The sequence below is a fragment of the Sparus aurata genome, chromosome 15 (assembly GCF_900880675.1).
Source record: "Sparus aurata chromosome 15, fSpaAur1.1, whole genome shotgun sequence".
Lineage (NCBI taxonomy): Eukaryota > Metazoa > Chordata > Actinopteri > Spariformes > Sparidae > Sparus > Sparus aurata.
Window position 1 is genome coordinate 29,088,404 of NC_044201.1, and position 26,719 is coordinate 29,115,122.

The 26,719-nt window shown below is 42.4% G+C and overlaps 1 protein-coding gene across 2 annotated transcripts in view; it reads right to left on the reverse strand.

Moving 5' to 3' along the window:
• Positions 1–26,719, reverse strand: part of nrg3a (neuregulin 3a) — a 333,275-nt gene that overhangs the window by 115,674 nt on the left and 190,882 nt on the right. For both annotated transcript variants that reach the window (XM_030442122.1, XM_030442123.1), the window contains exon 2: positions 17,477–17,606. In XM_030442122.1, coding sequence (XP_030297982.1) covers positions 17,477–17,606 — 130 coding nt within the window. The remainder of the gene's footprint in view (positions 1–17,476; positions 17,607–26,719) is intronic.

Consider the following 26,719-nt stretch of genomic DNA (forward strand, 5'->3'; position numbering starts at 1 on the left):
ATCAATTCCAGAGCGTGAATCTCATGTGTGTTTGCGGGAGCCAGCTGGTCATTGTTTAGCAACTTCACAATGCTGAATGTTGAGACTTTATATAGAATTATAGCTAGAGGAGATTTTGCTTGGACACCACAAAATCTATATCAATCATCGTTGGATTCAAGCTCCTAATTAATGAGCAGAGTGCTTTTTTTTTCTTCCTACATATAGCTTTAGTATAGTGCAACATAGGAGGCTGTAGGCTGTAAACTAAGTGCATTTAGGGATTACAGTTGTTTTTAGTTTTTCAAATCTAAGTTTTAAATAACAATTTATTGTAATGCATTGACCTAAACTAATAAAGGGTAAAGCAATTATGTGCCTGCGACAGAGGAAACTGTCCTGAGCAAACTTCTGAATTCCCTGAAATATACGTCTCTGATGGAGCTCAGACTTTATCAGTTTGACGGCCGGTTTACTCCAAATAATTTCAACACATGAACCTGGACTGTGTGTGTGTGTGTGTGTGTGAACTTTGGATGTGTTAAAAGACCACAAAATATAATTAACATTAGATCTTGTCCAATCATGTCGGCATGTCAGGAGACACATCAGTGAGGTTAAGCTGCTGTGACTGGCAGGATCGGGGGAAACACTTATCTTCTCTGCCGCCAGTGGAATCGCAGCGGGTAATGTAATATTTGACACAATTTAATGTTGCATTATTGTACCCGCCCGCAATACATATCCTTTTAATCAGAATGTTAATTTAGATGACCCGGCCCACCTAATCTGTGGATTATCCACATTGCCCATGGGTGTAACTGCAATTAGGAATGGCATTTATGTGATTAAAGTTACAGGCAATAACAGAGTATTGTTTAGACCTATAATTAGATAACTGGACAGGGATAAATGTGATTTATGTATGGGTTTAAATAAAGGTTTAGTTTATGTTGCAGTTATCCCTTTGACTCTGTGTTGGCGTATCTGCTGTCTCTGTATAGTTTTAAACCAATTTCTTGTCACTTTTTGGAAATCACTTTATGTGCAGTGAGGTTCGTCTTTGGAGAAACTCTTATAGCTGGGCTCTGTCTCTGGTTCACTGCCAGGTACTGACCTGCTGGTATCCTTCTTTATTAACTTTCATGCAAGCACAGCTCTTGTTATATAATGACATTTCCTCAAGGCTTTTTCAAATTAATTAATACATATTTTTTAACCCCCAACCTTAGATTTAGAGCTTTGCCCATGCCCTCAGCATCTCATATAGTTGTATGAGGAACCCTCACCCTCCTGCATGAGATGCACCGGACTTTTAACTCACTCATGACAGTCGGATGTAAGTTCATAACTTAGCTCACGTATTCAATGAAACTAATTTATTCAACACAAAACGAACATCTTTTCTTTTAGCTAAAAGCTAAACTTCAAGCTTAAGAGCAGCATCTATCCATCTATCCATCTATCTATCTATCTATCTAGCTATCTAGCTAGCTATCTATCTTTGCCTGAACCGAACCAAACTGCAACCATTTAATAACCTTAATAAAATATGTAACCACAGCCTGTTGGTTTCTGGCAGTCTCATACAGGTACCAGGGGGATCTTGTCTATCTGTATGAGATACAGAGGAGCGTGACAACATGTCTTGGATGTGATGGATTAGTAATGAGGTTGGGTTGTGTCTACAGTTTCTTTATAATTGATAAAATAGGAACCGAGAGGAAAACCACTTGAAAAATGTTCCAATCATGAGCACCAAAAAAAGTGTATCTTTGTGATAGCCAATTAGGTCACTGCAGCAGACAGAGAAACACTGAACATGTGAAGAAAACTCAGGGTGTAACAAATCTTAATAGGCTAGTTTTTGGCTCCATACAGCTTATAAACACACTGAGACGCAGAAAAGAACACAGACTTATTAAACGGACCCAGCAGGATGTTTTCTGGCAGCTGTGTCCCAATTAAATACTACACATTAATTCTATCTGGGTTTTCAGTTTGTCGTGTATTCAAACTGGGAAACTGAAAAAAAAAAAAGTCATTCAAAGCTGTCAGCCCGCCGATGGAATTTGCTTCAGTTTTTGAAAGCGGAGTTGATGGACACTTTTGTCCCCCACAATTCTATGCACAACAGAAATGGGGGAGCTAAAATTAAAAGCAATTATGGATGATGGATAAGACAAGAATAACGGATGATTTGGTGGGAATAAAAATAATGTTCTTTTTGTTTGTGCAATTTTCAGATTTTTCACTGGAAGCTCGCCTCCCAAAAATCGGTCGACTGAACAAGTACTTCAATTTCTTGCATTCTGATTTCTAGAATGAAGATTAGGAAACAGCGATTGTGTTTGTATAAAGTGTGGAACCGTTGTGTAGTTAATGAGAATGAGTTGATGGCATTGTGGGTAAAACACGAATGAAAGATGTTTTTATGGTCAATACAATACGTACTGTAGCCTCTTACACATACAGACATGGGCGTAACCACGCATTCTTTGGGGGGGTCGTGTCCCCCCCAATATTGAGAAAATGGCAATCTGTCCCCCCCAATATACAGAAAAAAATATGTTAAATATGCACTCTTTTATAAACCCTGTCAAACGTTATTTCTTATTTATTTTCAATTTATTTCCGTTTTTAAGGAAAACACAATTGTGTGAACCCCCCTCTCCCAATTGTAAACTTGGTTGCGCCCATCCTAAGGTATTAAACTGTTCGCCCTCGCGGTGTAATAGCATACTGAAATGGAGCGCACCTCAGTAGCTGAGTCGCTCCCCCATACATGAAAAACCCATTGGTCAAGTTACAGTGATTGACAACCATCAAGCCAATCACAGCCATTTGATCAAACCCACTAGTCCCGGCCGCCCGGGAAAGTAAACAATAACATGCTAGCGGAGCTGCTGTCACTCGCTGCTGCAGACAGCGAACAGAGTGGAGGTATGAAACTGTTGTTTAACTAGTTAATAATGTAGAATTTTGTCTGTAAATAACTTTGTCTTGCTTCGTGGCATGTTTGCTAATATTAAGCAAGCCAGATGGATTAGGCCAAGCCAGGTAAGCCAGGCAAAGTTAATGGTAACTGACATAGTTTTCTAGAAACATCCACTGATTTTGATATTATTCAGCATGATTATGAATGCCAAAAAGGAAGAGGCAGCAGAAGATTGACTTCTTTTTCAAGTCAAATTGTCATGTAAGTGGAGTTATGTGACAGGAGTACATTCATATTCTTGCATTAATGCCATGTAGGTGTTAATTTACGTAATTTAAAGCTGTTTGTTGGAGCTTAAAACCTTAACCATAAACTCATCCCTGTTACTGCTCTCATTTGTTACACATACAGCTCCTCCAGGTAATGTCCAGATCAGTTCAGAATAGCAGTGCATGTGTGAAAGGGGCTACACTACTGTACATTATACACTGTTATTTATGCACTTACTATTTAGCTAAAGCAAATAAACTAGTAACACAAGCAGAAAAATCAATGTATTAAATTAAAATGATCATCAAGGTCAGCCATTGTTCTTCTGGTAAAATATTAGTATCTGGTCACAATGTAGGCAGCACAGAGACACAGGGAGAGGCACGGTGAGAGCAGTGGCCAGGCAGGGACATGCTCTGGAGGTACAGATGATCAGGTGAGAAATCTGAATGAGAACTTAAACAGCATGATAACATTAGTTTTGACCTAGGCCTACATGTCAGCAGTAAATAAAACTAGTAACATTGGGCCTGATACTGGCATATAGGTGAGATATAGAGCAAAACCTTTGAGATAAAAACAGTGATTTTCACTTAATGGGAATTTAAAGAGAAGCTTTATATTGATTCTGTAGGAATCCATGCAATTTCACAGAATATTCCTTTACATGTGAATTCAAATGGTCAGTGTTGTCCTCAAAACTTCTAAATGTGCGAATTTTCAGATATAAAATATCATAGAATTGTGGGAAATGTACTTTAAAAAACAAAATTCGGGGGAAGGGCTCTCATTTGGACCCCCCCAATATCTATACCATGGTTACACCCTTGCATACAGATGTGTTTGGAGGACTGTTAACTGGTGACTGAGCTGGAGGAAGTATGTAACACGTGTGTGTAGTAGTGTGTTTTTGTGTTTGTGCTATTGAAATTCTTTCCTTGTGAACACAAACCTTTAGAAAATGAATCCATGTCGGCCAATGCTCTCCTGTCCACAGTTAATTTGGAGGGGTTAAGATGTGGTTTTAGGGGAAAAGCTGGAATTGGATTTAGATTAGGGTTCGGAGGAGACCGGAGCTTAATTGTTGCCGTAAATCACCTCAACTGTTAACGGTATTAAAAGAAAAGGCACTTAGTCAGTGTATATTGTTTGTGTGTGTGTGTGTGTGTGTGTGTGTGTGTGTGTGTGTGTGTGTGTGTGCTTTTTGTCAAGTGCACTTTCGTGCTTGTGGCTACTTTTCTGTAAGCAAATGTTTACAGTTTGTGTGTCCGTGTATTGCCTGCATATGTGTGTTTGTACTGTCTGTTAGCTGTGTGTGTGTGTGTTGTGTGTGCGTGCGTGCGTGCGCGCATGTGTGTGTGTGTGTGTGTGTGTGTCAAGTTGAGCTCCAGCGACATGAGAAGAGCAAGAGTTTGACACAGAAGCTTGTCGGCATCCATCAGGATCACATCACCTCCTCACCGCCTCCCGCCCCTACACCTCTTCTCTCCTCTTCTCTTCTCTTCTCTCCTCTTCTCTTCTCTCCTCATATTTGATCTGAATATATTACTTCCACTCACATCTGAGAGATGTGCAAAGGACTGCATTTGGACTTACATGTTTCTCCCTCCCTCTACCATCCTCGCGCTCCTCTCTTCTCTCAGTAACAAGCTGACAACAGACAGTCGGATGTCAACCGAAGCTACAGTTCATCATGACATCTCCTGTCAGAAGCTCAATTTAACCTATGGCCAACATGACCACAGCACGGGAGATGGGAGCACTCCTATATGCTTCGGTCTCAGCCCGGAGCAAAGCATTGTGGGTCTGCAACCCTGAAATAGTTTCTCCACTCTTGACCGGGCACAAACAGCCCCGCAGTAAACCAAAAAAAGAAAAATAATGGCTCCATTATTGGCTGTGTTTCTGCAGCACATGATTATCTTTTTTTATAGCCAGCAGTGTTTATGTACACACAGAAACACCGCCACCCACGCTCACACTTACACACTCATCCTGACACACACACACGTACGCATTCTTATAAACCATTATATGCAATAAGAGACATATCATATGGAAATCATGGAGCCCCGTTAGAATCAATGTGATGTCTGTTTAACTAATCGATTAAATTGAGACAAATTATTTCAGCATTTTTCATCATTTCCTGACAGTAATATTAATAAATGAAGCCTGGAGGTTTCACTTCCCCGTCAGTTCAATTGGTTTTCATGACTCAAACGCAATACTAAACAAGTTATTACTAGGCAGCATGATTCATACCTCATATTTATTATTCTTTTTCCTATAAAAGCAAAATAAAGAATAGGATGTGCCGCTGCTATTAATGTGTGCCGGGACTGAATCCTATTCTCTCACTGCATTTTGAGTCGCCTACAGGAATTATATTCCATGAATGCACTAATTAATTACACCTTGTGCGTTTACTAAGGTTATCTTCAGTGTACTTAGTGACAGTATGTGCTCAGTCTTGTTTGCATTGGTGACCAGCAGAGTCAGAACTGTGTAATTAAAAGGTAATTGCAGTATAATTGCAATGCAATGTCCAAAAGACCTCAAAGTCAGGCATCGCCCCTCAGCCTCATTATCGAAACTAGCAACCACGGAAGTGAAGCAATTTCTGCACGTAATAGATAGATAGATCGATAGAATTACTTTAATGATCCCAGACTGGGAAATTATTTAATACCTCTACCTTTAATAATGGGAAAATGATACTTTAGGGCTGGTGCGACGTAATCGATTGTGTAAAACGTTTTTGTATTAGGTAATATAGATATAAAATATAAAAGACCGCTGTGACATCATTGTCACGTGTGCATTTTATCAACGATGTTCTCACAATAAACTGAAACTCTCACTGCTGCTCACCAAACAACTTCAGGCTCACTGGTAAGAATTAATTGTCAGTAATTGGAAAAAAGGCAGCGTAATGGGACAATTAGATGGCCTCTACTTGAAGATGTCACAATGGCCATTCATTGAGTGTCAGCGTGACAGTAACCTTGACCACAATTTGAAAGAGGAAAGCATTAAATATTCATGAGTACCTAAGGGAAGAGGAGGCGCTCCAGGGAGCTGCTGTATGCAGAGAATGTGTGCAAGTCCTTTTACTTGTCATGGTTTGTGGAGAATCCGTGTGCGGGTGCATGACTATAGGGTGCATATAGTAGGTGCTGGTTTACATGCAATCAAGCCCCACTCCTCACACTGAGGAAAGGCAGCTTCTTGTTAGTCAGAGTGGAAGACAGACATGTCTGGGCTCGAGGCACCGCTGGCATTTCAGAGTGAAGTGCACCACAGTGAAAACATACATCAGCAGGCTGGTATAGCTCCCAGGTAGCTCCGGAATTCCAGACCTACTTTATATTACAGACACAGCTCGTCTTCAGTTATTCTCTCTTTTCTATTTCCCCTCTCTGTCTCTTTCAATCTCTCTCCATGTGTTTCTCCTCTTCTTGTCTCAGCAATCCTTTATGTAAATATATATTTTACTCTGCATCTTTCTCTTTTGACTGTCACGTTAGTTTTCCGTTCCTTTCTTCATGCGTGCCGAAATGCACCTCTGTGCCACGGCTCAGTCGCTGGGGAAATATCCCCCGAGGTAGGCATGTCTTTGTGGCCAGCTTAGAAATTTCTCCCTTTTTTTTCCCTCCCTTAAAAAATCAATAGTTCTTCTCTGTGCTATCTTCTTGTATTTATTCAGAGTTTCCATCCTGCGAGGAGGGGGCACTGCAAACTCAGTCAGACTTTTGAGGGGAAAAGGAGGGTTCATTTGCATGCATTTGCATCCCATTAACACATCAAACCTGCTGACTTGAAAGGGATGCCTTGATTAGGAACACCACCAAATTACTGTATGTCTACTTCCTCACTCCTCTCTTCCCCTTGTCCTCTCACTATCTCCGTAGCTTGTGCTCTCCTCTGCCTCGCTGAGCATTGTTACTGTACAGTACACAACATGTGTGTGTTTGTGTGTATCCATGCATCATTATAGAGGATAATGGTGGAATATCCCTCAACCTTTGATGTGCCAAACACTTCCTATGACCCATCTCCGTCTCTTGCCTTCTTTATGTTTCTTCCTCAGGCTTTTTTCTCTCCCCATAAGATCGTTCCCTGCTTCTCTCTCACAGCGTCACTGACATGTTTGGCAGCCTGATCTAACATCCATGTTGGATGCTTTCACATGTGTGTTATGTCACGAGGACACCTACAAATTGCTTTACACATGACCAAATGTACTGCACTGTAACATGCTACGAGCCCTCTAAAGATGAGCTGACTGCGTGGGTGTCAGAATATAAATGTGCTTCCATATCGCCGTTCCCTGATTTAAATCACTGGCTTATGTAATGGAATACTTCTCGTCTGTCACTCACTTTAAAAGCACAGCAGGGAGTGAAATGATTTCTAATACCTCTGCTTTTACTGTAGCATCGTCGATACCATGATAATACGCCTGTTGTGTTGGACTGTTGGACGGTCTGTGTTAACCTCTCCCAATTGTGTGAGACTAAAGACAGATAAAACCAAAATCAGACCAACAATGTAAAGTGCTTTGTCGTATGGTGTGATATTCTTTATTAAACCATCTTTAAAAACCTGCAGTTGGCATCGTCAGGGTCCAGCTGCCACATGCTGTGAGGGTTATTCACAGGAAAACGTCGCTGTGATTAATGATCGTAATTAGTTTAAGTACTTCTCCTCGTAAAAGTGTTGATTTTGACAAATATTTAAAGCTTTTACGGGTTTCTGTCTGCGGTGCACATACCAATTCTCTATGCGGTGTCACATTCTGTCAAAATCATACCACGTGTGCTGTCAAATGTACATAACGCCGCAGGATCCAGCAACAGACTACAGCTTCTCTTCATATAATCTAAGTTGTCACGATGGCTTTGGCAGTTTCAGCCACAGCATTACTTTTCCCAAATGAGCATATTTACAGTGTTATGTTTGTCGTAAGTAGATTAAGCATTCTTCCAGACACACGCACGCACACAAACACTGTATACGTGTATGTTTGTGAAAAGAGCCCTAATTGGATACTCTGTGCTGTTTACCAGTCCGAGTGAGCTAACGCAATTGCACAATTAAACATGTTAAATCTTGCTAATTAAATCCAACAAAGATGTCAATAGCGATCAATTACAAGTTGCGAAGTTGGCGAGTCTGAGGAAACTGGTTTGAGAGGGTGGCTTGCGAAAATTCACAATTACTAGAGATTTGACACTAATGAGATATAATGAGTACTTCAGCACACAGATGTACACAGACATACATACATACATGCATACATAAGTTCTACCACTACGGACCAATCACAAATTCATACCTACAATCATTAATTATTGCTAGTGTTTCTTTTTTTCCGACCTGGTATTTCAGTAAGCAAACATTTTAACACACAGCAGAAAATAGAAAACTAGCGCTGAAGCTGTTTTCTCCATCTGTTGATTAAATAAGTGGAACTGTCTTTGCCAACTAACCCTGCTTAACCCTTTTCTGCGCTGGACTACAATTACCAGCTTATTACCATTATTACTAATCAGATTTAAAACTTGTCTCCCTACAGTTGTGTTTGGTATTTACACAGGATAAGCAAAGCAACTAGCAACACATCTCCCAACTGTATGCATGCGCTACTAGCATTAAAAGCATTTGAGGCTGCACATTAATATAACACACTTTTGTTGCCGCTAACCTTTTTCTGTCATCACTCTCAACAGTCAATGTTACCAATCCCACAGCACAGCTGTTGGCTGCTGTTAAACATGTAATGAGCATGATGAAATCCCTCACGTGTTGAGTTGTCTGACAACATGAAAACAGATGTTTAAGAAAGGAATCCAACCCCAAATCACCAACATGCTGATCTGCATGGGACTAATATTATCACATGAACTCTGTATTTGCAAAATGTGGGAGGTAATCGATATGTTCTCACTCCCAACTAGTCAAACACAGCAGCTTGGTCAAAGACTGCTGCAATAATACGTTGTATGCTACGTTTGGTTACACCTGCAAAACATGGCTGACTCAACTGTCAACAAAATTGTCAAATATAATACAATATTATGACATTTGAACTGTTATCAAAGTTGTCACATGGTTGCGGTTTGGTTATGTTTAGAAAAACTACGTTTGGGTTGAAATAACTGCTGTAATTCTTGTAGCTTACAGTGATGTAATTAATGTGCCACAACTCGTCATTTGCATACATCAACTTCTCATTTTCGTACGCAACATAATTTGGAAGCAGATCCCTTTTGACATTTTGTCACAAATGGAACATGACCTCCAGTCTCAAGAGGAAAAGTCCAGTGTGGAACTCATCCAACCACCCCAATCATCCCCCAACTTGGACTTTGCTCCCTCTTTATTCCTCTGCACTAGAGGGACGCTTCAATAAGTGATGCTGGAGGGGCAACTACAGCGTTGAACTTGGAAATGTAGGGCTGCTGGCTGACCAGGCTGCTGTATTTGACGTGTTGGGAGTGATAACAAGCTGTAGGAAATATGTGGTGGAATTATCATTTTACAAATTATAGACATGTTGCATGGGATTAAGATCACCTGCATTCTCTGCAAGTATCCCAAACTTATTAGAGGTCCCCATATAATACTCGTCCAATGCAATCAGGGCTTTTGTCGCGCTGATATTTGGTTACAGTCAGGTAGTGTTTAGTTGGTTAATTTGAACGTGTTTGCTGAAAACAGCTGCTTGTTGCAGTTTAATAACATTATCCAAAACAGTGAATGTGCTGTAAAGCAAAACAGGGGGCTAAAACGGTCTCTGTGGGTTTGGGAAGTCATTAGACACATTGTTAATGCATACATGTATCTTGATTTGGTATGCAATTACAACACAATATCCTTTTAAGAGAATAGACAACCATGATGTTGATTGGTCGATTCCTCTATACCGCATTGACCCCATTAACATTCTGATTGAGCTGACAAGAGATCAGTGCGTCTTGATTGTGTGCTAAGTAAATCAGCATAAAGAGACGTTCTGACGTTCGGCCACCATCGCTTGTTACGCGTTTCCTGGTTTATATTAGTCTTCCTCCCATCTTGGCTCCCTCCCAGCTTCTGTTTTCCGTTCCCAGTCACGCTGAGTGCTCCTCTTGGCATCTTGGAGGATTCACTCGCCTAAAAACACCGCGTTCTAGCCACAATATGCGGCCTCTTATCTGTTTAATTTTCTCCCACCTCGAAAGCATGCCACGGCATCATCCTTGTTTATTACTGTCAGAGAGACACCAGTCGAACTCCCACTGGTGTGCCATTATTATCGCACAGATGGCGATGAGGGTTGAGAGAGAAAGACCGAGCACAGACATGAGGAGAGAGAAAACTGAGCGAGGGAGGGCGGGGTGAGAAAAAAAATAAATAAAACAGGAAGAAGGAGAGAGATTGAGTGGTGTTTTCCATTAAAACAGCAACCAGATGGTTTTCTGAATGTAGGCAGGAGTAGATCGCATGATTTCATCCTGCAGTGACAATACACCTTTATACAGCTCTGTTCACACACACACACACACACACACACATGCACTTCAGCATATACAGTGAGCACGCCTTTGACACGCCTTTATCCCAGAGGCTTTCTCCTGTCAAGGTAAATCCCTGCTGTCAGAAACAGTATCGCACAGAATGCAGTGACCCCTTCGTATGTTCCTTGACTCTTGTCGCGCTTGTTATTCGGATGTCAGGGGTCTTTCGGGGGTTGCAGACTCTCCCGTGTGCTTTCATGTCCCTCGATGCCTGCGTAGATTTACATTTCATCCTCACCGAGGGAAAACTACTCATGTTTATGTCTTAGTTTGGTTCATAGTTTCAGCCTCAACATTGTGACGGCATTCCAATTTCACATGAACATTTTATCGTATTTTTTTTTCCATTTTTACAGGTTTCTTGTTCATAGCCCAGTAAGCAGGGATTTGGTAATATGAACGTTTGGTTGAATAGCACAAGCTTTTAGACGTAGATGACTTATTAGGTGGGAGGTTGGTTAAAGCCAGCTCAAACAGCACAGCACAGAAACACGTCGTGCGCCGAAGGATAAAAGATGTTGGTGTTCCTTGCACAAATATACACAGATATTAAACAGCCTAAAATAATCCATCAATAAATAAGATGACACCGTTAAACAAAGACTGCATTTAATGGACCACATACACTCACACAATGTTACTGTAGTCACTCGCTCATGGTGATTTTACAGTCCTGCTTATTTGACGTGTTTAGCACCAAAGCAGTGGTTCTACCTCACGGAGAGATCAGCTGTTACTCCTCAGAGTCAGCACAAGACTACACGAGACCACCGGACCCTCCCAGTGGGCACATTAAACTGTATCGCTGATTTTATTAAAATCACGAGAGGGCAGGGGATCGTTGTGCAAGCGCGCATGAAGGGCTGCGTTGGATGGTTTTCTATCTATCTGCACGTTATGCAGATAATGGAAGAACTTCTGAAGTAACAACACAACTGATTGGTAGCTATTTGTCATAATGAGATTACATTGATGTCTTACTTTGTAATAATAACACAGCAATGATATGTAAACTATGAAAATCTTAACTTTGAATCAGCAGAAACATTATTCTGCAGACATCACTCTGTAGCTTCCCAGTAGTGTTCCTAACACACCTAAAATCCATCTCAGCCCGCCTATTGTTTCTCTCCTATGTGACTTAAGGACTACAGTGTGTGTTTGAACATGGCTTGGCTGAATCACACAAACAAACACACACACAAACAGATTCAGGGCTGGCCGGTGGCCACACAGAGTGAACAGGATGAAGCATATGCTTCGGCTGAATTCACACAAAATCTGGCAACGTGGGATATTATTTTTCTGATTCATTGCTTTGTCTCCCTCTCCTCATTCACCGAGCGTCTCACTCGACCACTGCTGTTCTGTCTCCCTTGTTGATCTGGGGAGTAGGTGCCAACTTCTAATTGCTTTCTAATAAACAACAACCGACATATCATGTGCATTATGCCTCTAAATTAAGGTTTAATGGTAATTAACAAGCATCATCTACCTCCTCCCAAGCTCACACCTGCCAGGCTATCTCTTCATGCTTCCACTGTCAGAGTGTGGGGAGAGGAAGGGAGGACATCCGCTCTGTAACCTACGTCACCAACTCTGCTGACGGATGAGTGGGAGTGTCCAGTTTAAAAAACAAATGAGAAGACGGAGGGATCTGCTCTTTAAATTTCCACAAGACCCTTCATCAGTGATACATTATATAGCACCAGGACTCTGTCTTTCACCCCCAGATGCCTCCCAGGTGCCTGTTCTTTTTTAAATCTGCTTGTTTACTGGCAGCTTAGATGTGTGTTATTGCTGCTATGTTTTCAATTTCATGCATGCTTCTTGTTAATTGGCTTGCCAGGGTGTGTATGTGTGCAGGAGGGGAAGGTGATGTTATGTATTCCACCGAGCAGCCGCTCTCTGCACCTATGAGGCCCAAGTCAATCCGGTAGCACCGGTCCGTGGCTGAACGCTTTGGAAAAGCCTGAGGTCACCCAGGAAAGGAAAGGATGGAGTCCAGAGAGACAGGAGGGGGGATGATGGGGATTGTGAGTGAAGGAAGGAGGATTACATGCCGGAGAGAAGTCGTTTGTCTGCTGAACAGCGTTCCCCCTCCTGGCTCGTTCTTTACCTTCTGCCAACAGGAACAATTGTTCTCATGTAGAGTATTATTCACAAATGATTTGCTTCTTAACTTCCTATTTTTTCAGACTTATACTTTGTTGAGCTCCTCTAAAAATCTCCCTTTTATCTGGAGCTGCTTTGCGGTAAAAAATAAATAAATAAGTAAAATGAATCTGTTTCTATAAGTCCTCTAACTGACCTTCATTCACACACGTGGCTGTCACAGAAATTAGCTGGGTGGCAGTGGAATGTGAAGATGTCACAGCTAATGATTTGAGATTTGTTAAGGTCATTTGTGTTTTTCTCGCTATTTAACCCTCAAAAGACCTCGACAGCAGCCGGTGGCGGTGGTTTCTGTGGCGAATATGATGTTGCCATCACGTTCTGAAGAATTCATTTGTCAAGGAAACCCTCATAGTTTTGTTTTCTGGGCTAACAGGCACGTGTTGCTGCCAGGAGAATGTCATTGTTTATGTTCAATGTCTCTGAAAAACAGTCACTTTTCCTTCAATGGCCTAAAAAACCTTCTTACCTGAGCTGTTTTGGAAACATCGACCTGGTCAGTACATTAAATAAAGGATTACCCCTGGATGATATCATTATAAATGCATGTAATGTGTTTAGGGAAGGTAAGATGTAGACAAAAAAAATAATATGGAAGTCTAAGACATCCAAGCGAATCTTTAAAATGAAACAAATAAACAAACAAAAAATGTAGGAGGAGGATCTCTCTGAGTTGATACTTATCTGGAGGCTGACCGCTGGAACAGGCTCTGTTAACATCATGCCTCTTATAAGAGCCAGGAGACAATATGTTTTCTGAAGCGTTATATTTGTAGGTGGAATGAAGTGATGGAATACTGTAGGTGGATGACGTAAAAGACTAGCAGGGGACTGGAGAGGCGAACAATGGGCCTGCATGAGGACAGCAGTGCTTTTCATCCGAAGCCTCCGTAGAAGCTCTCAATTTTTTTGAAGAAAACGTATTCAGCCAGAAGCAGAGGAGAAAGAAAGAACGCATATTTCTTACATTGAAATGCATCATGTGTTGAACAGTTATCCTTGATTCATATATGGCTAATTGAGTCAATTCAGGATCTGTGTGCAATGCACATCCGTCCCATCGCGCCTCACAGCAGACGTTATTCCTTCATCACTCGAGGTTTCAGAAAATATTTGCACTGAAACGACAGGTGGATTTTTCAATTTCTCCCTGAAAAAGATCCTCGAGTTCGTCTCTGCAACCCGCAACAAAGTCTGGGCCAACATCTCACAACAACGTGCCACGTTTGTGTGTCTGTGTGTGTCTCCTCTGCAGACTGTTTGTGTCAGACCCTGGTCTCATTGGTTGGGGCTTTACACAGGGATCTCTCCCAAAACCTCCATACCTCCACCTGCCAGGTGAGATTGCCTTTCTATTGCTCTGGAATAGCCTCGCGACAGGGGGCAATGAGATGGGCTTAGCTAGCCCGTGTTGCTAACTAGACAGAGGGAGACCCTTTTCTGCCCGGTCACACCAGCGGGAGGAAATAAATTCTAAACACAGCAGAAATTGAATCCATCACACCCTCCGAAGACAGAATAAATAAACAGTGTCCAGAAAAAGAAGGAAAAAAAAGAGGCAGAGTTAAATCCCCCGCTTCTCCGGCTCAACACAGTGACTCAGAAAATTAGGGTTTGTTATTCGAGAGCCACCAGAAAAAACCTAGAATATTAAAGTAAAGAGAACACGGGAAAGACTAAAAGTACATAGACAAAAGCGAAGGGAAGATATTTAAACAGACGGTATTCGAACCAGTCATTTACACTAATACTATAATTAGAGTTTTTGTTCTTTTGGGAAAATCCTGCTAAGCTGAGAAATAAGTTAATCAAATTCAACATCACATACTTCTTTAACCGAACGCCTTGGCCTCTTGCCATGTTCTGAAATTATTATATTAGTGTACTGACTAATTTACTGGTTAGCTGAGCACTAATGATTGAATGCCTGAACATGTTGCCCCGAGCAGTGTGTGTGTGTGTGTGTGTGTGTGTGTGTGTGTGTGTGTGTCGTTGTGTCTCTGAGTGTGGGAGAGAGCGAGCAGGCCTCATGACTCACGCTTGAATCCCTCCCCTCTCCGCGTCCCCGTCCCTGCGGGTTGACAAACACAACCGTCGCACACTGACAGCACTAAACAGCGCTCTGGGGGACAGTCGGCGCTTATTTTACAACTGGTCGGGAGTGGCACTTGATGCTTGAGTTATGATTCTTTGGAGGAAAATCATTGCAAAAAGGATCAAGTTTCATCTGGCAAATAAAAATGATTAATACCGTGACAAACAACGCCACAAAAAAACGGCCTGATTCATCCCCATTAAACGTCCCAATTGATCTGGCTATTACAACCTGATTTGTCTCAATTTGTTGTAAACACAAATTGAATCAGATTACACATTGATCCTGTGCCCTGGGTGGAATTTGTCATTCTTTTGTAGATGAGGATAAATTAATCTCCAGCAGCATGCCAATTGAGGAGCGGTGTATCATCTTTTTTTTTTTTTTCTTTCATGGTTGAATTTTAGTAACACAGCATTCACTTTCTGTCTTGAGTCACTTAAGAGCCTCCCTCTTAGATCCAAGCAGGAAGTAGTCTCACAAAGGGTTTGATTTCTTAATCATCACCATTGTTAAATCCAGAGGTGCAAAGATACAAATATGTTTTTACTGAATTATCCAACCGACTGATACTCAAATCAACGGCGTGTTGTTTGATCCCGCCTTTAGAAAGCTCACTTCCACATGACTAAGCAGTATATAGATCAACTCGGTGCATAATTTCCCCTCTTCTGTTTCTGAACAGACACATTTACATGCACAGACAGGGTGCTCGAGGCCATCCCAGTGTACGTTGCAAACCTTTGCTCTTTAACAGCCACGCTTGTCCACAGATTATGCTGTCATAGCAACGGAGGCGAGCACGCTGCCCTCCCCCACGTCCGACTCCTCGTACGCCTACACCTACGCCTTCCTCTCCTGCGCTCCCTCTCTGCTTTCTGCCTTTTTACCCTGCTTACATGTTCTCTTTTAACTATCATGGCTTTTTTTTTTTTTTACATAAAAGTAGAAAGACAAAAACATCATGTTGTGGGCTGGATTAGGACGTGCATAATCTACTGCAAACTGCAGCAGACAGACTAACGTGAGGAAACTCTTTCTTCAGTGTCACGTAAACAATATCATGCAACACAAGCAGGAAATAAACAGAACTTTGTATCAATACGATGTCAGGATGCAACTGAACGATGGTAATGAGTGAACAACATGCATCTACAACAGCGCCGTCCAAGTCTGGGTGTGTTTTAAGGACTTTATTCACCTGAAAGGTTCCAAAGTACGGTTGTGCCGGTCTGTGTGCAGCGTTCATTTTGTACCACTCCAGGTTTATGCATGTGTGTACTTTATGATGTAATGTGTGTTTACATGCACACACTTTAGCGCATTTGCAAGCAAACACACACACACACACAATTGTGCACACATATGAATGTTCTCGTACCCCATAGGAGGCAAAACAGGCTCTTTTGAAAACAGGTCGGGTGGAAGTCCTGCGGTTAGACTTTGGAAGAAGTTGTTCTGGGAGTTAATTAGTAAAGGGCCCACATTAGAACGGGCTAAGTGCCCATGAGCTCTACTCTCAAATCTGGGACAACTAAGGCAGTTACACACATAAGATGCCGATACCCATACAAGCATGCACACACACACACACACACACACACACACATGCAAGATTTTGAGACGCGTGTGTTACAACATACAGCTGCGCAGAGATCCAGCTACAGAAAATCTATCCATCCAGTTTATCAAGGAGTGTTTTCAGAACGGGCCGCTTCTTCAGATATCTACCACAGCAAATGAAAGAAGTACTTCACACAGTAAATCCATTAGTATTGAACACTCAGAAGTGTGCGCTTGAGAAACGACTCTGATAAATTATAGCAAGCAGAAACTATGGATTCTCACAATAACACAGATTCATGGTGAAATAGTTTCCCCGCCGTGTTCTGTAGGTTCAAAACAACATTTATCCACCAGAAAGAAAACAATAAATAAGTGATGTATCTTTTTGACTGGTTGAACATACAGATTACTGGCTCAGAGAGGAGATTATTCAAGTTCCAGTATGTTCAGTTTGATGTTTTATCTGCCATGACTTGGACTCCTAACAGTAAGGAACACAAATGAAGTGAAGCGAAGTAACTGGCACATAAAATATACATAACCCCATAAACTAATCCACATCTCATGACTCAAAATAGAAACTGTAAAATCATATTGTATTCTTCTGATCCTTCCTCAGAAATAAGAGATAACCGCGACAGATGGTGCGGATCATATATAGAACGACCTTTTGTCTGATCACACAGCAAAAATCACACACTTCATCAGTCAGATCATTACATTTATAGAAGCCGGGTGTTTTCTGACTGAATAATCCGACTCTAACAACATTCAGTCGAGGTGTCCAACAATGTCAACACCCTGGATGTTATCTTAGGAAGAAGAGGAAGAAGAAGAAGGGAGGGGCAGGGAAGAGGAAGAGGAAGAGGAAGAGGAAGAGTCACTTACTTGCAGTGCTTGTGTGGCCCACTAAGCGTCTCGATGACGAAGCATTCACCGCCATTCAGGCAGTAGGCCAGGTCCTTCTCGTGACAGGGTTTGAAATGCTCCGAGTGCAGCGGAGGGACCGTCGGAGACGCTGCAGGACAAACAAAGAAACTCTTGTTAGTCATAAAAACACAAAAAACAACAAAACAGATATGTGTGTTTTTCACGAATGCATTCGCTCTCTAACAATCAGTGACAGTGTTTATTCATCTCGCTGTCTCCTGGCAGCCCGTTTCTCCTCAAACTTCATTAGTCTCTTTCTTCAGTAAAAGTCTGCAAATAAATCATCATATCATCCTAAATTGCAGCTGAAAAAAAAACTCTCACTCTCCATCCGGGGATCCATAACGAGTGCGTGCCACTGCATCACAACATACCGCTTGGTGTGGACAAAACCAAACACGCTGTTGTTTGCTCAGACCCCGCGATGTCACCAGCGTAAGATGGATGGAGGATGGGTAATAATCTGTCCTGCTGTGATTAATACACTGTGGTCACACTCGTGCTGTTGGAGAGCTTGACTTCTCCCCGGCGATTTATCACAACACGCACGGCTGATTGTGGACAGCGTGCACTTGTGAGGGAATCTGCTCAGCGCGCCTTAATGGATGATCTTATCATTGAAATTAATAAGTGAGGCACCAGTTGCTTAAGAGGAAATATGGAAATGCTACATTGACCTGATCTTAAAAAACTGCGAGACCGTGGCGCAATTAATGGCATTCTGGGCGTATTTGCGCTCGTTCGGGGTAATTTGTAGAACAGAGAAGATGAATGAAAATGCAGAGATTTCAGAGGGTTCATGGGCAGTCATCCATCAGCGGCGTTCTGAAAGCCTGAGACGCAGTCGGTCGGGGCACGGCGATCAGACGTGCGGAGAAATCAGATCCGCAGCACAGTTGATGTTCTTATTAACGCCGCGCCGGACTGCTGACTGTCTCCTTTGTGCTTACAAATAAAAAACTGCGTCCGCTGAAGGCTCTCATCAGCAGAAGCTCAGCCATGTTTGTTTAAGTGGCAGGATGAACAGTGATGAGACAGAACTGCATGCTTCAGTGATTGGAAATCATGTTGTACTCGCAGGAAGCTGTTATTACCACTAGTATACTGATTACTGCGTCGGCGAGCCCTTTAATGGTGTGTAGAGGATACATCCAGATGTGGTGAAGATTTCTCAATCACCAGATAATAAGAGATTAATAATAAGCATAATGAGCAGTGTTTGGGGTGAGGGTGGGGGTGACTGGGTGACATATAGTGAGTAATTTCAGTGTAGCACCAGTTTCCTTAATCAGCAGTGTGAGGTGTATGTGTGGGGGGGGGTGGGTGGGTGAAATTATAAGATGCCGTGTGGCGATAGAGCTCCAGGGACCTTTAAAAACTCTTGGTAATTGGCTGTATGGGGACCAGTTTCCCTCTGAGTGGGGAACAGGTTGAATTGAGTCAGCAGCTAGATGTGATTTTATTCGATGAGGTCGTCAACAGGTTGGAAAAGAAAGAGGGTCTCGATCAAAGTGGCAGCTTGTTTTAAAAAAAAAAAGATCTTCATCAACAATTTAGGAGTCAACGCTCCGAAATGTAAAACGACAACTTCCATAGCGCAAAACAGGGAAACACCACTGATTTCACAAGCCTGTTGTTTATCTCTGAATCTAAAATCTGTTTGCAACCGGTGCGAAAACGGTCTAAAATATTAAATGAATCCCACATTCACTGCTTCGCTTTGCACGCTCGTCTTTCTGGCTGCAGGAGCTGCTTTTCAACAGGCGGGGCTGAAGGTCAACCGCCTTGAAACCGAGAGGGTTTATTTTCATTAAGGTGACCTTGAGCCTGACAGTGAAGCTCCGACCTGCTTCCAAGATTGTATGAACCCTACAGAAGCTGGATGGAGGTGCAGACAAAAGGTGCGGGTTTTATATAAAATGAAATACATTAACATTTATTTTCACTGAATTCTTGACCGTTGACCTCGTTTTTGTGCGGTGGAGCTGGTGAGCGACGGGCAGGCAGTGTGGTCAGCGTGCCTGCGCTCACTCCAGATATCATTCTGGTTTCACAGTCTTTATTGTTGAAAACTTGTTTACAACTGTGTGAAAGTGGCAATTAGTAATTTTCATGAGAAAAAGCTGTCTTGTTTTCAACACACTGTAGACTTAAGAAAGTTGAGGTTAGGGTCTTGTTAGTATTATAAGATTACTCCCGTAATATGTAATATATAAAAATCCGACCCTTTAACTTTACCATCTGCCGACAGTCATATAACTTTATTATTTTGCTTATTACAGTCTTTACCTTTTCTGTTATCTGTTGTTCGTCTAAAATTGTCAGTTTGTTTATGTTACCCCAAATTATTTAGTCAATAAACATATATAATCGTTTGTCTTTGTCTAGAACTTAATTTTAATGTGAAGAACCGATGATACGTGCAAAGAAATAACTGCTTCAGAATATTGAGATTGAGTAAATTGATTTGAAATTGATACTCTAGCTGTCCAAGTCAAACTTGTATAGTTAGATGTTTGGAATAGTTCCCTCCGGCCTGTTCTAGTAAATCAAACAACGGAGGTGGTGCCCCATCTACAAGTGTATTATTAATCGCCAGTGATTAATGACCTTGATTATTAAGCAGTGATAGTCCCCTACATTTATATCTATGGTGCCGTCCATGTGAGGCCCGTATAGTCTCCTACATCTTACATAATCGTATCAACAATTGTCTGGCAATTGTGTTGAACTCATAATTATTATAGCTTCGATTTAACTTGAGCAGATGTGTAAGTACATATAATGATGGGAGTTATAAAGTCAGCCTCGCATGAACAGCGTGAACATGGATCCATGCAGCCAAGCAACCGTCAACTGGCACCTCAAACCAACTGTGCTATTCTCTCCCTCACAGTTGACTTGGATTCACGAGGACATAATGAGATTAAATTCATTTTGGAGACTGGATTCTCTCCCTAAGTGCAGCTGTCAGCTAGAAAAGAAAAAGTGGAAGAAAACTCATAATAGGCTAAGAGGGAATTCATAATATAACAATGCCATTTGGTATGTCATGACATGAGTCCTTTGGCTTACAGTGCCACACATTCTGCACACACTGACTCTCAAAAACAAAGCCTGGAATCACAAAGCACTGCTGTGTCTCTCTGAGCGTTTGCTCTGCAACACTACTAGAATTCTTCAAACAGGAAAGGATTTCCCTCCAGACACGATTTCATGCTTGGACTGGGCTGAGCTGTTTCGTTAGTCGCGGCGATAAGTGACAGAGACGCCGTTTGTCGTCCTCTCCCTTTGTTTTTTTGTTGACGGAGTTGTCACAATGCACTGTAGGTTGTTTAGCTTAACACTCGTCACCTGTCAGCTCAGACGCAGTGCGCACTCAAAGAATCGTGTCATTTAGGAGACAATGCCAGAGTCGACGGAAAGAAATCATTTCTGTCTGCTGAAAATATCAGTGCGAGTTTGAAAACACTGCTCGCAGAGAAGGCAGACGTCAATCACTGCGGAAGAAAACAGTGCAATTTACTCCACCCTGCTGTGAAGAGAGAAAGAGGGAGAGGCGCCGCAAAGATCAATAAACCATTGGGCGCTGGATAACACACCCCTCCCCGCTTCAACGTCTCTTTTCCTTCATTTGACTTCATCACTCCCTCTCTGAGCCTACTGGAGGAACATGAGCAGGGAATAAGAAATCTGTTGATTTTCATGTCTGCGTCGTGGCACCGTTTGATTGTAGTGGAGAAAAGGCAGCAGGCGTTTATGTAAGACTTTATAATTGAATAAAAAAACAACATCAATCAGAGCCCCTTACTGAACTTCCATCAGCGACGTCTTCAGGAGACTCTCAAAGAGCTGAATATGCAAAGGAGATCAACACTGAGATGAATCCAATCACTTGTGGGTGCAGGTGATGCAGTATTCATGATTCAATTATTGTTCTTCCGTTTTGTAAATCTGGATCAGCGGGGGAATATGCGAGCTAAATTTGAGCATTCGCCAATTCACGTTCGGAGACACGACGACCCTGCTGGAAAATGGGTTTTCATACTTCAGTGTTCCCATCACCAAATGTCTTTTGGAGGAGAGCAGGACATTGGCAGTGGAGATCAGGGCTGCGATCCTGTGTCAAATGTGTTTTTAAAACACTTTGTTTAGGTTCAGAAGTGTCTTAACTCTGATACTATGGGGGCACCATATGGACTTTTTCTTACTAATTCTTGTTTGAAGAACCGCCTATAAGATGCCAGTCACTGTCAGAGGTTTCTTGGCAGACACAAGCAGTATATATTTTTCTTTTCCCTCAGAGCCACTAGTTTGGCCATCCACAGTCAGCAAATACTCTATTAGGCAAGTCAAATATTGTCCCTCAAAAATGATCTAGGAGAGAATATATATATTATATAATATCCAGAATATTGGCTCATGGTTTGCGGTATCCCTTCAACACACACTCATCTACCTCTGATCCACTATGGAAGACGTGCAAAAAGTAAAGACGATGTTCAACTGAACTCACTGAGCTTGCATGAGTAACTAAATGGATTTCTGATGAGATATTTTCACAGATATTTGTGCAAGTTTCCATATTTCAGGCCCATTTCTCCATTACTGTTTATCGAGCTTAAAGTGAGCCACAAACCAAAGAACATTTTATCTCTTGCTTTTCTAAAACTAACCTTCCCCCGTGCTTTTTCACAGATAATTTGATTAAATGCATGTTTAAAGATGCTCAGTGGAGGGAAATTTTGCAGTTGCTTCGCAAAATGTTAATTCGTTTTGCAGCCTAGCCAAAACATAGTGTCCACAAAGAGAAAAACGCAAAGCTTTTCTTTGCTGGCATCGCAGTTTTTCTTCTTTCTAAATGAATCAGGCCCACTTCAGCAAAATGTGCCTGAGCATAATTCACATTATATTTTAACAAAACTAACAAATACCATGAAAAACACTGATTTTGCAAGAATTGATGAACCATGTGGATGTGGTAAACATGTTGCATTGATACAAAAGTCAGAGGTTAAATTGCACACAGGGCTGAATGCTTTGAGAAAAATGTTGCAGCATTTGTATGATAATCACAAATTCAGTCTCTTGGTCCCTTCTTGTTTTCTTTCCTCCATTCTTTCCGCCGAGTACACGTGTGTACACTTATACACGGATGTGTTTGAGGGGGTGAAAGCATGGCAGTCCCATGGGCGAGCCTGTAATGGCGTCCTTCACGGATGATATTCTTCTGCAGCGGCAGACCGACAAGAAACTAGCCAGCCTGTGTGCTAGCCAGCCAGGCAGCTATGCTAACTGATTGCAAAGGTCTCTGGCAGGCTACACCGAGCCTGCCTGTTTATTGATTGGCCCTCAGAGCAGGAATAAAGATCAGAGGCACAGGTACTAGAGAAGAAATTAAATACAATACAAGCAAGAAGGGGAAACAGTGTTTTCTGGTGTAAAAAAGAAGACTTTAGAAGATGTTTAGAGATGTAAGCAGTGGTGTAGTCAGGTGGCAGGACACAAAAAGAGGAGAGAGCCATTTAACCCAGATGCAGGTGGCAGAGCTGCTTCAAACAACACAAGCAGTCTATGAATCAATCCAAACACTAAGCCAGAAGACAACAAATGTGTATGTACAACTCGTATAATGTTTGAAAGGGATTCAAGTAAAAAAGAATAATTAAAAAGATAGCTGAAGGTGTCTCAGGCCGGTCAGATTCATCCATGCAGCACTTGAAAAAACCCACTATGGACCTCGCTCTGTGTGTGCACAGGGTTATTGTCATGATGAAACAAGAACGGGCCTCCTCAGAACCTCAAAGTAAATATCACATATGCTGTAACATCAAGCTTTGGATTCATTGGAGCTAAGAGGTTTAGCACAAACAGAAAAAAAACAGTCCTACATCAAAGGTACGCGAGGGTTCTCCCTCCCGGCCACAGGATGCAGCACGCTGAAGCCCCGGAAGACATCCTGACTCTTTACTGGCTGCACAGCTCATTTGTTTGTGCGGCTGTCCAATTACATGTCTTACATTTCTGACGCCCGTTCTTCCCTTCAGTGCATCATGGGGAACGGCTGACCTCACATGACAGCAGAAGTAGATAAAGTACTTTAACTAGCCATTAACTCCGTCTTCGTGGAGTAAAAGTTTCTCTCTCATTAACGCACTGGTCGGCTGTGCAGCTGCTCTCGCTCAGACTGCTGCTACTGTCATGGATACGTGATGGAGTTAATGGAGGGAGACAAATGAGTTATATGAAATTATTGGAGGTGACATATCTCCCTGTGTCCTCATAAGATTACATGTATGCTGGTGCTGTATGGGCCTTTAATGGAGTGATGTGTGAAATCCACTGGTGCGGGTCTTTGATGACTGTCTGATTAGATCAGGCAGATTTAAGTCGCCCCTTATAACGGCATTTAAACTTGTTGGTGTATTTCTTCCAAGTGAATATATGAAAGAATATCCAATTGTGGTTCTAGTTCAAGTTGATTCATGTACAGTGAGTGGTGGACTGAGTAGTGCTCTGCAACTGTGAGAAGAGTCCAAACAACATCTTGTATCATCAATCAACGCTCGTTGACTTCAGAAAATGGTCACAACGCCAGCGTGCACTCTCTCACACCTGTGTGATCTCTATCCTCTTTATATTCTCCGCCAATCGCATTTATCAGCTTACTTTTAATCCTGCGAGAAGTCAAGATAGATTTCTGCTATTTCTGAATGCATTTTAAACCAACAACACACGCTATCAAACATAAAAAAGCAGCATTCATCGGAGGGAAAGAACCGAGCCGGTTGGGGAACACCCGAGTGCTTTCTGACGAAGCGGAGAATTTAATAGAGTTATATCTGCTTTCATGAAGGATGATGCTGTGTTTCCTCAGAGAACAGAGATAGGAAAGCGAACCCTGAAGCGTCTTTCCTTAGCATTTAAAGAATTCTACAAGCTTTTATCAAGGCTGCCAGTTAGATACTTCTGGGTCAGTTCACTCAGTTTCGAGGCTTCATAATCAAAAAAGACTTTTCGAACACACCCCGGGCACACTCAGCATACAATCCCTCAGTAAACAAAGGTCAAAAAAACACATATCCCTTCTCCGCTGGTCTATCTCTTTTTCATCCCCTTCATATTTTTGCCACCACTTACTGCTCCAGTGTCTCTTTCTGTCTATTTGTCTGTCTGCAGCCCACAAACAGCAGAGATGCTCGCAATTTCCTTGCTGTGTAAGCAAAGGTACCTCTTCATCCTTCCCCGTCAACGAACTGAAACACATGTGCAGACGTCTACAGATGCAATGCTTGCATATACCCAACTAGCTTCTGTATCTATAGTGTACTGTATATATAAGGCAGGGCTGATGGGTTGATGCTCAAGGATTCCACCGATTTTATTATTTTTTAAATTTTTAGAAACTATCTAGGCGACTCAGGCATCCATGGACGAGGAAATGTTGTAAAATCATATTCACGTTTGGTATAAGTCCAAAACAACAATGGCAATAAAAATAATGGAGTTGTTTTTTAGACACGTTAATGCAGAAATGTTACATATAATATCTTTAATTCAGTGCAGTGCCCTTTATCTTGAATTTCTGCATTTTATTACATGTATCTGGTGTTTCAACTACTTTTAATCAGGCAGTCTTGCAGGGAATTCTTAACCTTAAAGTCTTAACCTTCCAAGAGTGCTTTGATTTAATGAGGATGGCCCGAGATGTCCTCAGACTGCAGAAATGACCTCACTACACACACTCGCACACACGAGCGGCTTATTATCTGACTTCCTGTCACACTGTCATTCATCCTAATTCCCAAATTCTATTTCTCGCCCCTCTCAGAGAAGCCGCGGCACATTTCGCGGACTGCCCTGTGTGGCTGCAATGTCAGACACATGGTGGTTATATTGGTGTGAGGATATCATTATTGCACAGCATGATCCAATAAAGATAACAGCACACCTCGCCTCTCTCTCTCTCTCTCTCTCTCTCTCTCTCTCTCTCATCCCCACTCTCATACAGCTGTCCGATAAATATCCACCAAATCACCTCCATAGATACGAAGGCTCTTTGGAGATAAGAGGACGAGCCTGCGATGTGCTGTAAAAATCCCTCGGAACACTTCACTAGCAAGTTCTTTTGATTGAATTTCACGTGCTTGTGTGGCGGCCAAACACACAAGATATGAAAAGCCTGGGCATTTAAGAATGTAAGAAATTGTCCAGTAGCTGCGAGGTCTGACCGTGAACATTTTATCAAAATTGTGCTGCGCAGGTTCTGAAGAAAAGAAGTCGTGAGATGGAAAAAAAATGATCCGGCTTGCAGGGAGGCCGTCTGCCCGTCCACTTTTAGCAACATGTCTCCGCTCGTACACCATGCCGGGAGACGTGTCTCTCCCATCCAACTCTATATTCAGATCAATGGGAGACAGACAGTGTGGCCAAGCCGGTCAATAGAGCGAGGGATGAGTAGGCGAGAGAAAGAAAAGCAAAGAGGGCGGCGAGGTTGGGAGGGTTAGGGAGAGAAGATGAGAGAGAGGAGATGGGATTTACGGGAACGATCCAGCCTTTAAGCAAAGGTGCAGCAGCCGTCCAATTCAATCCAGTCCTTGCGTGTGCGTGTGTGGTTTTTTTCCCTGCATTTCTGTGTGTGGATATGCATGTGGGCGTCTGTATGCGTGTGCATTTCAATCTGTCTGTGTGGACTCAGGGGTGTCGCACAGAGGCAGCGGAGCTCAGCGATGGCAGCCACTGCATTGCAGATACTTGGCCCGGTGTGGCACGGCACACAGACATGTGTGTGAACAGGCCGCGGTGCTCCGACTGTACAGCCAAACAAAAACTAAATGTCAGTGTGTCAAGATAGCTCTGCGGTCAACAACGGGCTAATCATGGAAATCTGATACAACCTGTTCTCTCCTGCTCCCTCTCTCTCTCTCTTTCTACCTCTCTCTCTCTTTCTCTCTGCCTTGGACACCCACAGACACCAACACACACATAAACACACTCCAGTGGCTCGTTTAAAGCGCACCTGCTCGGTGCAGATAGGCCCGCCACCACCGCTAATCTGTCAGTGTGTCAGTCAGCCCAGCCTGGCCCATAAAGTGCTCCACACTTCCCGTTCCCAGCTCGGATCGTACTGCGGGACACCTCCTGGGTTCGTCAAATAAATAGCACAAAGTATCAGGCCTCGTCCCATCCCCTGGCCATCTG